This window comes from Arabidopsis thaliana, chromosome 5 (assembly GCF_000001735.4).
Source record: "Arabidopsis thaliana chromosome 5, partial sequence".
In the NCBI taxonomy this organism is placed as follows: domain Eukaryota; kingdom Viridiplantae; phylum Streptophyta; class Magnoliopsida; order Brassicales; family Brassicaceae; genus Arabidopsis; species Arabidopsis thaliana.
The window spans coordinates 5772482-5785657 of record NC_003076.8 but is presented as its reverse complement, the minus strand read 5'-3'; the positions used below and the strand labels follow the sequence as shown (position 1 = coordinate 5785657).

At 37.8% G+C, this 13176-nt stretch overlaps 5 protein-coding genes across 12 annotated transcripts; 3 read left to right on the top strand and 2 right to left on the bottom strand.

Moving 5' to 3' along the window:
- Positions 1-1928: 1928 nt before the first annotated feature.
- Positions 1929-3671, top strand: AT5G17540 (HXXXD-type acyl-transferase family protein). Its single transcript, NM_121760.3, has 2 exons — positions 1929-2416; positions 2653-3671. Exons 1-2 carry the CDS (start codon positions 1976-1978, stop codon positions 3595-3597), a joined length of 1386 nt encoding a protein of 461 aa, NP_197256.1. The 5' UTR covers positions 1929-1975; the 3' UTR covers positions 3598-3671.
- On the bottom strand, positions 3508-8189 carry AT5G17530 (phosphoglucosamine mutase family protein; the record flags this gene model as incomplete). Of its 7 annotated transcripts, none has more annotated exons than NM_001343508.1 (20): positions 7964-8055; positions 7760-7886; positions 7367-7582; positions 7136-7202; positions 6827-7007; positions 6573-6625; positions 6257-6345; positions 5899-6132; positions 5714-5778; positions 5527-5587; positions 5334-5451; positions 5181-5262; positions 5006-5078; positions 4873-4934; positions 4541-4636; positions 4307-4461; positions 4138-4234; positions 3978-4055; positions 3778-3905; positions 3508-3679 (listed from the first exon to the last, which is right to left on the bottom strand). In NM_001343508.1, the coding sequence occupies exons 3-19, from the start codon at positions 7488-7490 to the stop codon at positions 3795-3797; spliced, it is 1746 nt and encodes a 581-aa protein (NP_001318587.1). In that variant the 5' UTR covers positions 7491-7582; positions 7760-7886; positions 7964-8055. The 7 variants fall into 7 exon arrangements, with proteins under 7 accessions (NP_001318587.1, NP_850839.1, NP_001190326.1 ...); NM_180508.2 differs by having other exon boundaries at positions 3510-3679; positions 3774-3905; positions 7760-7819; positions 7936-8123; NM_001203397.2 differs by lacking the exon at positions 7760-7886 and having other exon boundaries at positions 3644-3679; positions 7936-8189.
- Positions 8190-8307: 118 nt separating this feature from the next.
- Positions 8308-10072, top strand: AT5G17523 (maltose excess-like protein). The gene is made up of 4 exons (NM_001125768.3): positions 8308-8690; positions 8792-8965; positions 9070-9380; positions 9854-10072. The coding sequence occupies exons 1-4, from the start codon at positions 8427-8429 to the stop codon at positions 9888-9890; spliced, it is 786 nt and encodes a 261-aa protein (NP_001119240.2). The 5' UTR covers positions 8308-8426; the 3' UTR covers positions 9891-10072.
- AT5G17522 (phosphoglucosamine mutase family protein) lies at positions 9312-10123 on the bottom strand. The gene is made up of 2 exons (NM_001343507.1): positions 9936-10123; positions 9312-9582 (listed from the first exon to the last, which is right to left on the bottom strand). The coding sequence occupies exons 1-2, from the start codon at positions 9940-9942 to the stop codon at positions 9356-9358; spliced, it is 234 nt and encodes a 77-aa protein (NP_001330868.1). The 5' UTR covers positions 9943-10123; the 3' UTR covers positions 9312-9355.
- Positions 10124-10240: 117 nt separating this feature from the next.
- RCP1 (root cap 1 (RCP1)) lies at positions 10241-13090 on the top strand. Of its 2 annotated transcripts, NM_121758.4 has the most exons (9): positions 10241-10690; positions 10792-10965; positions 11070-11360; positions 11496-11585; positions 12039-12140; positions 12230-12348; positions 12444-12506; positions 12580-12641; positions 12780-13090. In NM_121758.4, the coding sequence occupies exons 1-9, from the start codon at positions 10427-10429 to the stop codon at positions 12860-12862; spliced, it is 1248 nt and encodes a 415-aa protein (NP_568349.1). In that variant the 5' UTR covers positions 10241-10426; the 3' UTR covers positions 12863-13090. The 2 variants fall into 2 exon arrangements, with proteins under 2 accessions (NP_568349.1, NP_001330869.1); NM_001343506.1 differs by having other exon boundaries at positions 10242-10965; positions 12780-13075.
- The last annotated feature ends 86 nt before the right edge of the window (positions 13091-13176 follow it).

Below are 13176 nucleotides of genomic sequence, written 5' to 3'. Positions count from 1 at the left end.
AAAAAGAAAATGACCTTTGAATTATTAAATTTAGAGTATATACCAAATACATTTATATAAATAACACCATTGTATTTATAAAAAGAATTTGTTGTCTATTTTGTTATATTATTTTGCGGTATATATTTTTATTATAAAAGAATTTTGGTAAAATTAATTAATTTAGTATTTTTATCAAAATTAAATGTAAATAAATAAATAGTATTTTTCTTCTAGAGAATATATTTTCTGGGTCAAAATTTGGTTAAAATAGAGTCAAAATCGAATTAGGTTCGGTTAAATTTTGGGTAATTCAAACCGGGTATATAATTATCGGTTAACTGGTCGGTTCAATTGGAAGCATAGTTTTAACAACAAATCCGAAAGTACGTGTAGTTTTATCGAAATTAAAGTTTTTTATGGTGGTTTTTCAAGTGACTAAAAATTTAGAGTGGAAAGTTAAGATTCCAACTAGTATAGGGTTGAAAATTCAGGCAACCCTAGTCTCGTAGAGCAGATTTAACTTGTATGGTTTTATGCTTCTCACTAGTTATAATCATAGTACTACCACACATGGTGGTCCAGAAATAATCGTATTGTGAACCACATTTTTTACATTTGTGCTAGACAGTCTAGACTCCTAGTGGGGATCTAAAACATGTGTTTAGTCTGAAATGAATGTGTCCGAACTGTTTTTAACTAAACCTAAACAAATGTTATTTCAAAGCTTACATAAAAGTGAACCTGAAATGTTCAATATTTTTGTTAACAAATATTCATATATTTTTAACTGAAATAGATGTGTCCGGACCTGCTAAGTGCTAATTAACCTGGTATAAAATACGGTTCAATTCATCAAAGCTTCCCAAAATCTTTCTAAGAAAAACTAATACTGATCGATGAATAGAAACCCATATCTTTATTGTAACTTGAAAAAAGTACAAAGCCGAAAACTCCAACGGAGAAGTGGATTGTACATGCTCATAATCTTCTATAACAATATCCAAAGACACCTTTGAAATTTCTCTGATCAATGAAGCATGAAGACGATAAAATATACCAACTTGTTCTTTTTTTACTCTCGGAAGATAGATTCAAACGCCACCGCTTTTTAACTAGTTTTTTAGTCCATGTATATCTGAAAACAGAAAAATGCTAAAGTTGTCGGTCAGATCATTGGAGATATCCATACGTTTATATGATCCAACGATTCGATATCTCACCATTGGAGATATCCATCAGTCAGGTTATATGATCCATATTATATGATCTGACACCAATGAAAATACATACTAAAATTTATTTAGAAGAACTCATACTAAAATTATAATTTCATTAGTGAGATATCCCTATTGATAAGTTATCAATATAATATTTATATTATTAGATATTACAATTTAATATTTTTAAACATATCAAATTACATAATAGAGTCATTCATACTTAATAATTATATTTATTTATAGAAGTAAATAATATATTTATGAATATTCATAATTTTAAAAGCAACAGTAAATAGTACTATAAATTATAAAAATAATATTATTAAAGAGTTTTATTATTTTTAAAACCACAATGAAACATAAATCGAACTTTAAAATAATATTAATATATAATTTAAACTTATACATAATGAAACTTAATATAAGATAATTTTTATGTGATTCTTTTAAAAAGGTTAATGTTATAAACTATAAATGATTTGATTTGTTACAAAGAAAAATAAACTAAGAAGAAAGCTCGACATGTAAGAAAGAGAGTTTCTCATTGAGAAATAACTCTAAACAAAATTGATTAAAAATAGTATTATTTTAATTAAAGTTTTTTGGTAAGAAACTAGTTTTAATGCTATACGATATGTCAAACTTTTTTTTTTTTTTTTTTGGTAAAAGTACGATATGTCAAACTTGAGACTTCGCTCTTTCTATAAATATAATAAGATCAATATAAGTTTGTAACCACAAAATAATCCTGACTGTACAACCAAACTAACGCGATGTCCGGGTCACTCACGTTTAAGATTTACCGGCAGAAGCCGGAGTTAGTTTCTCCGGCGAAGCCAACGCCAAGAGAGCTCAAACCCCTCTCAGATATTGACGACCAAGAAGGACTAAGATTTCACATTCCCACTATCTTTTTCTATAGACACAACCCTACTACTAACTCTGATCCTGTCGCAGTCATTCGGAGAGCTCTCGCAGAGACGCTGGTTTACTACTATCCGTTCGCCGGTAGGCTTCGGGAAGGACCGAACCGGAAACTGGCTGTGGATTGTACCGGTGAAGGCGTTTTGTTTATTGAGGCTGATGCTGACGTGACACTTGTTGAGTTTGAAGAGAAGGATGCTCTTAAGCCTCCTTTCCCTTGCTTTGAAGAGCTTCTGTTTAACGTTGAAGGTTCTTGTGAAATGCTCAACACTCCTTTGATGCTCATGCAGGTCAGTTTCACATAGTATCGATTTATAAAAGAAATACACACATAGAAATAAAGTTTGGTTAACGTTTCTTCGAATGTTATTAATGAGTTTTATGTTTTGCAAAGAATATTTTTTGTCCTATTTTGTTATAACAAAATGAAAATAATATGATAAGACTTCTTCACGTTATTACGTGAAATGTAATAGAAGCGATGTAGTAACAATAATTTTGGGGACGGTCATGCATTTTCGTGTAGGTCACGCGCTTGAAATGCGGCGGTTTTATCTTCGCCGTCCGTATCAACCACGCAATGTCCGATGCCGGCGGTCTCACGCTGTTCCTCAAAACGATGTGCGAGTTCGTGCGTGGTTATCATGCACCTACGGTTGCTCCGGTGTGGGAACGTCACCTGCTGAGCGCCAGAGTCCTGCTGCGTGTGACACACGCACACCGAGAGTACGACGAAATGCCGGCAATAGGTACAGAACTCGGCAGTAGAAGAGACAATCTGGTAGGCCGGTCACTCTTCTTCGGTCCCTGCGAGATGTCCGCAATACGCAGGCTCCTCCCACCAAATCTTGTCAACAGCAGCACCAATATGGAAATGCTAACGTCTTTCTTATGGCGTTATCGCACCATCGCTCTACGACCAGACCAGGACAAGGAGATGCGGCTCATATTAATTGTCAACGCACGTTCTAAGCTTAAAAATCCACCACTACCTCGAGGATACTACGGAAATGCCTTTGCGTTCCCAGTCGCAATCGCAACAGCTAATGAACTAACTAAGAAACCGTTAGAGTTTGCTCTGAGACTAATAAAAGAGGCGAAATCGAGCGTGACGGAGGAGTACATGCGATCACTTGCGGATCTGATGGTGATAAAGGGAAGACCAAGCTTCTCGTCGGACGGAGCTTACTTGGTTTCGGATGTAAGAATTTTCGCAGATATTGATTTCGGAATTTGGGGGAAACCAGTTTACGGAGGAATTGGTACAGCCGGAGTTGAAGACCTTCCGGGGGCTAGCTTCTACGTTTCATTTGAGAAGAGAAATGGTGAGATAGGGATCGTTGTACCGGTTTGTTTGCCAGAGAAGGCGATGCAGAGGTTTGTGGAAGAGCTTGAAGGCGTGTTTAATGGTCAAGTTGTATTCAATAGAGGAAGCAAAAGCTCTAATAAATTGATCATGTCTTCTCTGTAAAAACTACCTTATTGATAACTTCAATGCAATGATTGTCTTAGTAAAGAAACTCGAACTCTCTGTATTTGTTTGCATTTGTTACCTGGAGGATTTTGGAGATTAAGAACTGATTAGTTCTTGATATTAGAAACAACAAGCACCAGGAAATTAATAGACAATGTAGAGAAACCAAGTACCTACATTGTTCCATGCCAATCTTAGGAGGAGTGAGTGAGGTTGGACAAGGCACAGGTGTCCAAAGCATTGAACTCCTTCACTGTCGTAGCAACCACAAGGCCTAATTTCACAGCATCATCCTCACTCTGTGCCTGCGTCCAATTGAAAAATTCGAGTGAAAGTTTAGATACTGAAACTAAGTTAAGCTTTATACATATGTTTACCTCGATGTTAAGGGGAAGAACAGGATCATGGAGAGAAAGTCTGAGAAGAAACCATCCACCAAAGCCCGAAACGCGGATCTATTTTTTGCAAAAGAGATGAAAGATTTATACTATGTAGTGGAGGCAGATTCTAGGGAGCCCTCATATATCTAACACTCACCCCTTCGTAGTTAACTGGAGCTATTATAAGATTTGGATTTGTTTCTATTGAGTTCGACACGTGTTGCAGGACCTTCTCTCCATACTCCCGGAAATCACTACAATTTTCACTAATTAGTGAAATGCAATAAAAAAACTAGTCGAGAACTGAAGCAAGTCATCAATCATACCTTCCTTCAAGGTCAGGGTGATTCTTGTCGATTTTAAGCCTCAGTTCTAAAGCCACTTTGGGCTCTTCCAGACCTTCAACAAGATCTGTTAAAACTTTGCTGCCACTCCCTTGACCAGCAGCTCGGGCCGCAGCTAGTTTGTTCAGGATTTTTACCTGCAAATGACAAACTTCGTTTTCTTTTTTCTGTTCTTCAAACAACGAAAATCATGTAAAAATGAGAAAATATGCTAACCATGAGATAGGCCCCATCGTCGAGCCAATGGTTTTCCTTTAGAGCTCCATGACCACTGGTTTCTATAGCCAGATGTGATTCTTCCCCAACCGAGTTCTGCCATCACATCACAACTTCTATTTCAGATAAGAATTATCAATGGTCCATAAGGCGGAGTAAGCTTTTCCTGCCAGAATGTATGGTTTCTCTATCTAACTCAACTGCAACTTAATAATATACCCTTTTCTATACTCAACACTTTTAGATACTGTATCAATTCTAACACAACTTAAGATAGCTAACAACAATTGGCTCCGAAGCATGAGTTCTCGAAAGATACGATCATTTATTACCAAGCGAATAGCTTCGTCAATGACATTCTTGTAACCTCTTTTGAACCTGTGATGCTTTCCGCCTAAAATAAGTCTGGGTCAGTGAAAAAGTCACAGAGAAAATTAACAACATGGTGGTAAATTGTTGGCTAACCAAGCTTCTTCTCAATAAATGAGGTCAGACCGTCCGAAGTGACACTATCCGTAACTATAGTTGTGCCAGGGTGCTGGATGGACAAGGAAAAAACATCAGAATACAAAAACTGTTAATACACAATATATGTGATACCCAATCACGGTAGTGGTAGAATGGTTAGAGCATATCTCACTTCCTCTAGAACAATGGCTGATAGCAAGGCAATAAGACGATTACGGTTGAATTCACGGCCAGATGAATCCACAGCAGCAGACCTTCACAAAAATCTTTGTAAGAGGCAATCTAATAAATTCTCCTAAGTAACAGAGATAGCTGCAGTTACTACCTATCAACATCAGTATCAAAGATGATACCCAAATCAGCCTTATTATCAAGAACAGCCTTGGTTATAGCTTCCATTGCCGCCTTATCTTCCGGATTAGGGATATGATTTGGGAACATACCTGAAATCATCCAAAAGGTTTGATCAACAATCAATTAAAAATAGGGCAAGATATACTCATACGCATAGATAATACCATCTGGTTCCAGAAATTGACTGCCAGAAGTAATTGCTCCTAAAGGCTCAAGCACCTTGGCCTGTCAGGTTTCAGATTAAGAAAAAATCAACTCCAGACAGGTCTAAACAACGAACTGCCTGGACAGACAATTCAGTTTCAAGTCCTATCTACAACTGAAAGTAAGAAACATAAGCATTGGACTTACAGCAAAAAATCCTCCAGCTCCATTTCCAGCATCAACAACTATATGAAATCCCTCTAGAGGCTTCTCTAAGAATCAGAAACGCCATACATTAAGCTCGATATATTAGCAGCAGATAAATAGAAGTTCAGAACTTTCTTGATTATGCTAAGATTCCTGAAAAAAGAAATATCTCAAAGGAGTAATACCCAAATCTCCTGCTGCTTTCCGGACTGCCTTTACAAGACCAGAGGTGTATACTGACATGTAGTCAACCTTTGTAATAGAAGAACTTTCTCTTTGTGATTTCCTCAAATTTTCATCAGAAAGCTTCTTGTAAATATCTGCAGCTCGCTCCAAAATGTTCTTGATATCAACCTTCCCAAGTCCTCCATCACTGGTAAAGAACTTGAAACCGTTCCTGTTGTAAGGAAGATGGCTTGCTGCTCAAAATAATAGCATAGTACCATATGAGGTACAAAATGGAAAAGTATCACTTAGTGATGACTATTGACTATATTATAAGGAGAAAACTACTTGTTATGAAAATCGAGATTGATGAATCACCTGTTATCATAATAGCCCCATCAGCTGGGCACAAGAATGACTCATCTTCAGTCAATGTGCTATTAAACATTGCTGGTGTTGATGCTAATCTGCAAAAAAAAAAAAAAAAACATAAACCAATTTTCAAGAGATGTGCTTCAATAGGTTATATGGGAAATGTGATTCAAACAATTATATGACCTTGCAGCACTACACTATCAAAATTCTTGATTGTTGCATTGCTTCCAGTAACAAGTGAGAATATAATTTTGTAATATTTGACAATGAAATTTTCATTTACGTCTGTTGAGGACAACAAAGGCTAGTCACCACTCACCCAAACTGAACAACATCTAATCCAGAAACACCAAGACCTCGAGAAACCGCCTCCTACAAAGTAAACAATGAAATTTCCAGTGGATAAATTACTTATTCATTGCATAAAGAGACTGTTTCCAGAAGTGCAAAAACGTCTTGGGCTAAAATTCCGAGTAAAGAGATATGTAGACCAAATACTTAGAGGTTAATACTTAATGTCTCAACTGTTGCCACATGGAAAACGTCCCACAAATCAAGGAAATAGATACATACCAGCAAAGTTTGTGCAGAGATGCGAGAGTCATGGCCAACAGATACTCTCAAACGCCGGGATTCAGCCTTCTTCTTGTGTAACAGCCATTGCCCAAAAGCAGCAGCTATGGCTTCAGTCACTGGTTCAGGAAGGCTTACAGGTTCCCCCTCAACCCCAGTGACCGCTACACCCCGAATATCACTGGGGATTCAACAATGAAACGTAGCGTGAGTCAACATGGAATTCTAAAATGTGGATATTTGTAGTACTTTCTAAATGTTGTTGAACAGAGAAATATATGATTAGCTGGTAAGTGATGTATGGTTCACCTGCCGTTTTGGAGCTTCAGAAAATCATTTTTGTCAAGAGATGGCACAGTAGCACTTGACGAAGTAGCTGCAAATGAAAACTCCAAAGTAAGGCACCCATTTCAACAAGAAAAAAGAGATTTAAGGAACACCACATCTCTTTGCCAAGCAAAATAGGGAAACAATACACAAATGCAGGGCTATAAAAAATTTGATGCCGGGAAAAAAATACTAAAGAAGCCTAGAACGGACCATTGCAGTAAAAAGTTCTTTGCTTTGAAAGAACAAACTGGTATTTAGACAAAGTGTGGGCACGCATGGAAGAGTTGAGGTTAAATGCCATCTTCTCTCTTGGACAGGGAAGTAAAGTAGACATGAACAGGTCAGGTTCTCTTTGGTATCGTGTCTTAAACTGCTTATTTTGTCGGTAGCAGCTCTGTACTACATTAAAGTTTTGGAAAACCTTTCCTGAAAACAAAAAAAAAACCCCACTTTCTCTCAATTTCAAACATAAAACTTCCCGGAAATTTTCAAGTCAACAGATGAAAAAATTGATTGCTAAAAAGGTGAAATTGAGTAAGAAGCTAGCAGGTTTGGTAATCCAAAAAGGAAAACTTCAAAATGAGACAGCAGAACAGAGTCTACCTTTCTATAGAAAATTTCCCATTCTAGAATCACTCTTATTTGAGTTTTTACATCATCGAACTGAATCAAACACCAACACTAAGGAATTTTGAAGGATCCAGCTTTGGAAGCTCGACTACACAATCGACTAATGAAAACTGAAAATTATCAAAAGCAATTCATTTAAGAAAGTCTACCTTCCATTGAAGACGATAAAGAGCTCACAAGATTATAGGCGACAGTAGCGATGATGTTAGTTTATTTCTGTTTCTCTTTGGTATCAAGATTGAATCCTGAGAGTTCGACTTCGATTGTGTAGTTGTTGAGAATTGTGTTTTTGGCAAAAGACGTTTGTGAGATAATGGGCTTACACAACATAATGGACTTTTCTCTAGCCAAAGCTATTGGGTTTCAAGCCATTTCAAAAGATATTCGTGTTTTTGAATTTTTCTTCTAGTTTTGACTCAATTTTTATATCCTCTGTTACCGAAACTTGAAGAAAACAAAATCTAGGATCAATACAAAAGAGCACATGATCATTGCTACAATTAACGATAATACCAACCGTCCACGTGCATCTCTTTCCCGGCCCAAGAACACTCTCACTTACATGATTTCACTGATGTACCCTTCTTCTTCCTCCTCTCTGTTCCAAACCCAAGTACTACAATAATTCTCTCACATTCCCATGGAAGGTAAAGCCATCGCGACGTCTCTCGGTGGTGATCGTGTATTGATATTCCCGTGTTCTCCTCGCTCTTCCTTCGTTTTTACATCCCGGCTCTCTAGCCTGCCTCTAAAGCGTGCGTCTATCGGTGGTGCTGTCTCTTGTTCCGGCGTCAATGGCTTGACTCGGTGGAATTCCATTGTTTCGACTCGCCGACTCGTTCCTGTTCGTTCAATTAACTCGGAATCGGACTCGGACTCCGACTTCCCTCACGAGAATCAGCAGGTGCGGTTTGAATTTCTGAGCATATGAATTCTAAAATCAAACGCTCAATTTTGTTAATTTTTGGTTGGTGGATGTTTTTTATTTTGGGTTTTTTCTCAAAGGGAAATCCAGGTTTGGGGAAATTTAAGGAATACCAAGAATGGGACTCATGGACGGCCAAGTTCTCCGGTGGAGCAAACATTCCGTTTCTCATGCTCCAATTGCCTCAGATCATCCTCAATACCCAGAATCTTTTGGCGGGAAACAATACCGCTCTTTCGGCTGTCCCATGGCTGGTAATGAAAGATATTATATTACATAGATCAGTTTTTTCTACAGGGGATTTAGTGGATGTGATAGATAGAATCTGAAACTGCTAGAGTTTGTTTTTTGGATACAGGGAATGTTGACTGGTTTGTTAGGAAACCTTTCGTTGCTTTCTTATTTTGCTAAGAAGAGAGAAAAAGAAGCAGCTGTGGTGCAAACACTGGGAGTGGTCTCTACTCACATTGTGCTTGCACAGCTCACAATGGCTGAAGCAATGCCTATTCAGTATTTTGTTGCTACTTCAGCTGTTGTCACCATCGGTCTCATTGTGAACTGTTTGTACTATTTCGGTAAGCTTAACAATACACAAATGCAGGGCTATAAAAAATTTGATGCCGGGAAAAAAATACTAAAGAAGCCTAGAACGGACCATTGCAGTAAAAAGTTCTTTGCTTTGAAAGAACAAACTGGTATTTAGACAAAGTGTGGGCACGCATGGAAGAGTTGAGGTTAAATGCCATCTTCTCTCTTGGACAGGGAAGTAAAGTAGACATGAACAGGTCAGGTTCTCTTTGGTATCGTGTCTTAAACTGCTTATTTTGTCGGTAGCAGCTCTGTACTACATTAAAGTTTTGGAAAACCTTTCCTGAAAACAAAAAAAAAACCCCACTTTCTCTCAATTTCAAACATAAAACTTCCCGGAAATTTTCAAGTCAACAGATGAAAAAATTGATTGCTAAAAAGGTGAAATTGAGTAAGAAGCTAGCAGGTTTGGTAATCCAAAAAGGAAAACTTCAAAATGAGACAGCAGAACAGAGTCTACCTTTCTATAGAAAATTTCCCATTCTAGAATCACTCTTATTTGAGTTTTTACATCATCGAACTGAATCAAACACCAACACTAAGGAATTTTGAAGGATCCAGCTTTGGAAGCTCGACTACACAATCGACTAATGAAAACTGAAAATTATCAAAAGCAATTCATTTAAGAAAGTCTACCTTCCATTGAAGACGATAAAGAGCTCACAAGATTATAGGCGACAGTAGCGATGATGTTAGTTTATTTCTGTTTCTCTTTGGTATCAAGATTGAATCCTGAGAGTTCGACTTCGATTGTGTAGTTGTTGAGAATTGTGTTTTTGGCAAAAGACGTTTGTGAGATAATGGGCTTACACAACATAATGGACTTTTCTCTAGCCAAAGCTATTGGGTTTCAAGCCATTTCAAAAGATATTCGTGTTTTTGAATTTTTCTTCTAGTTTTGACTCAATTTTTATATCCTCTGTTACCGAAACTTGAAGAAAACAAAATCTAGGATCAATACAAAAGAGCACATGATCATTGCTACAATTAACGATAATACCAACCGTCCACGTGCATCTCTTTCCCGGCCCAAGAACACTCTCACTTACATGATTTCACTGATGTACCCTTCTTCTTCCTCCTCTCTGTTCCAAACCCAAGTACTACAATAATTCTCTCACATTCCCATGGAAGGTAAAGCCATCGCGACGTCTCTCGGTGGTGATCGTGTATTGATATTCCCGTGTTCTCCTCGCTCTTCCTTCGTTTTTACATCCCGGCTCTCTAGCCTGCCTCTAAAGCGTGCGTCTATCGGTGGTGCTGTCTCTTGTTCCGGCGTCAATGGCTTGACTCGGTGGAATTCCATTGTTTCGACTCGCCGACTCGTTCCTGTTCGTTCAATTAACTCGGAATCGGACTCGGACTCCGACTTCCCTCACGAGAATCAGCAGGTGCGGTTTGAATTTCTGAGCATATGAATTCTAAAATCAAACGCTCAATTTTGTTAATTTTTGGTTGGTGGATGTTTTTTATTTTGGGTTTTTTCTCAAAGGGAAATCCAGGTTTGGGGAAATTTAAGGAATACCAAGAATGGGACTCATGGACGGCCAAGTTCTCCGGTGGAGCAAACATTCCGTTTCTCATGCTCCAATTGCCTCAGATCATCCTCAATACCCAGAATCTTTTGGCGGGAAACAATACCGCTCTTTCGGCTGTCCCATGGCTGGTAATGAAAGATATTATATTACATAGATCAGTTTTTTCTACAGGGGATTTAGTGGATGTGATAGATAGAATCTGAAACTGCTAGAGTTTGTTTTTTGGATACAGGGAATGTTGACTGGTTTGTTAGGAAACCTTTCGTTGCTTTCTTATTTTGCTAAGAAGAGAGAAAAAGAAGCAGCTGTGGTGCAAACACTGGGAGTGGTCTCTACTCACATTGTGCTTGCACAGCTCACAATGGCTGAAGCAATGCCTATTCAGTATTTTGTTGCTACTTCAGCTGTTGTCACCATCGGTCTCATTGTGAACTGTTTGTACTATTTCGGTAAGCTTAGCAAAACTGTGTGGCAACTGTGGGAAGACGTTATCACTATTGGTGGACTCTCCGTTCTTCCTCAAGTAATCTCTCTTTACTACTCTTTTCCCTTTTTAAGTTTTGGGTTTGCTCAGTGGATTCCATTGACATGTATTCCAAAGGCATTAGACTAGACACTTGTTTTAATTAATTCGACACTTCGAATTTGAAAATTGCAGATCATGTGGTCAACATTTGTCCCTCTTGTACCAAACAGTATCTTGCCTGGGACAACTGCTTTTGGTATTGCTGTGGCAGCTATAATCATGGTAAGCTTTCAAAAACTTTTTACTTTCCCCCCATAATTTTATCTGTAAGTAACGTGTTGACATTGGTTAGTCATATCAGTCACTTTTAGCCTCTAGGAGATTATCTCGAAACCTTTTTAACAAGTTTTCATATTATTAGCTTGGGTAATATTGTAACCATTTGCATTGAGCTAAGTGTTGGATGCCGAATCTCTTTCATTGCAATTTCGCTTCAGTCCTCGTGTTGTTATTGGGCTTTATGAACAAAAAAAACTATGTCAGGAAATAGGAGTTTTCTTTTTTATAGAAAAAAAAAATGGTGGCCTTGATGCTTTTTCTCCAAGTCTGTATTAGGATTCTCTGACAACTAATTCCTGGTTTCGTAGATCCTTCAAAACAACTGTTAAGATGTGTAGTTGTTTATATGGATAAGTGTTCTTCTTTTCTCTTAACTACCTACTGGTAAGAATGCAGGCTCGAACTGGGAAACTTTCAGAGAAAGGTGTTAGGTTTGTAGGGTCTTTATCTGGATGGACAGCAACTCTTATGTTCATGTGGATGCCAGTTTCCCAAATGGTATAACAACTCATTTTTTCTCTCGTTCTTTGAACTTTCTCCTAATTGCTCTTTCCCTATTGGATATCTGATGTTCTTCTACACTTCAGTGGACAAATTTTCTAAACCCGGACAACATAAAAGGCTTATCGTCAATCACAATGTTGCTCTCGATGATGGGAAACGGGCTTATGATCCCTCGAGCACTATTTATCCGTGATTTGATGTGGTAAATATAAGCTCTCTCAATTCGAAACCTTTCAGCTTAAACTATATTCACCCGTAGTAAAAAAACTGCTTGATATTCATTAAACCATGACGCAGGCTCACTGGTTCGCTATGGGCAACTCTCTTTTATGGATATGGAAATATTCTTTGCTTATACCTGTAAGAACCCTTGCACACAACTCTCTTTTGTCACAAGTAAATGAGTTTATCGATAATCCGGTATTCTCCACAGGGTAAATTGCACCAGCCAGTCATTCTTCGTGGCAGCTACAATTGGTTTGATCTCATGGATAGGTTGGTTACTTCACAGATACTCTCTCTTACATTATCATCGTTCCATTTTTGTTTTCCACCATATATTCAAGTGTGAGATGTTCATAAATCACTCTCTGAACGCATTTAACCGTTTCTTCCCCCATTTGTATGAAACAGGACTGGCTTTGTGGAGAGATGCAGTGGCTTATGGTCACAACTCGCCGTTTAGATCTTTGAAAGAACTTGTTTTTGGACCGTAATGAATGAATGTACACGCCATAAACGCCCTTTGTTCAAGCAAGTCCATAGAGATTACATGTATTTTCATTCTTTTTTCCTAAGGGTTATAAGACAACTACTCTGTAATTTCATGTATTTTTTTACTTGAATCATATAGTAAAATAATGTCTGATATCAAAAATAACTTTTGATATTGAACGGTCAAAAATCAAAATCGAAACATTCTCGGTTCAGCTTTGGCTATCGTTTTCCCGGGTTCAGCTTTGGCTATCGTTTTCCCGGTTTAGTCTGATTAGTTGGCTTAATATTTGTGGTCTTTAATCATAAAAGCCCA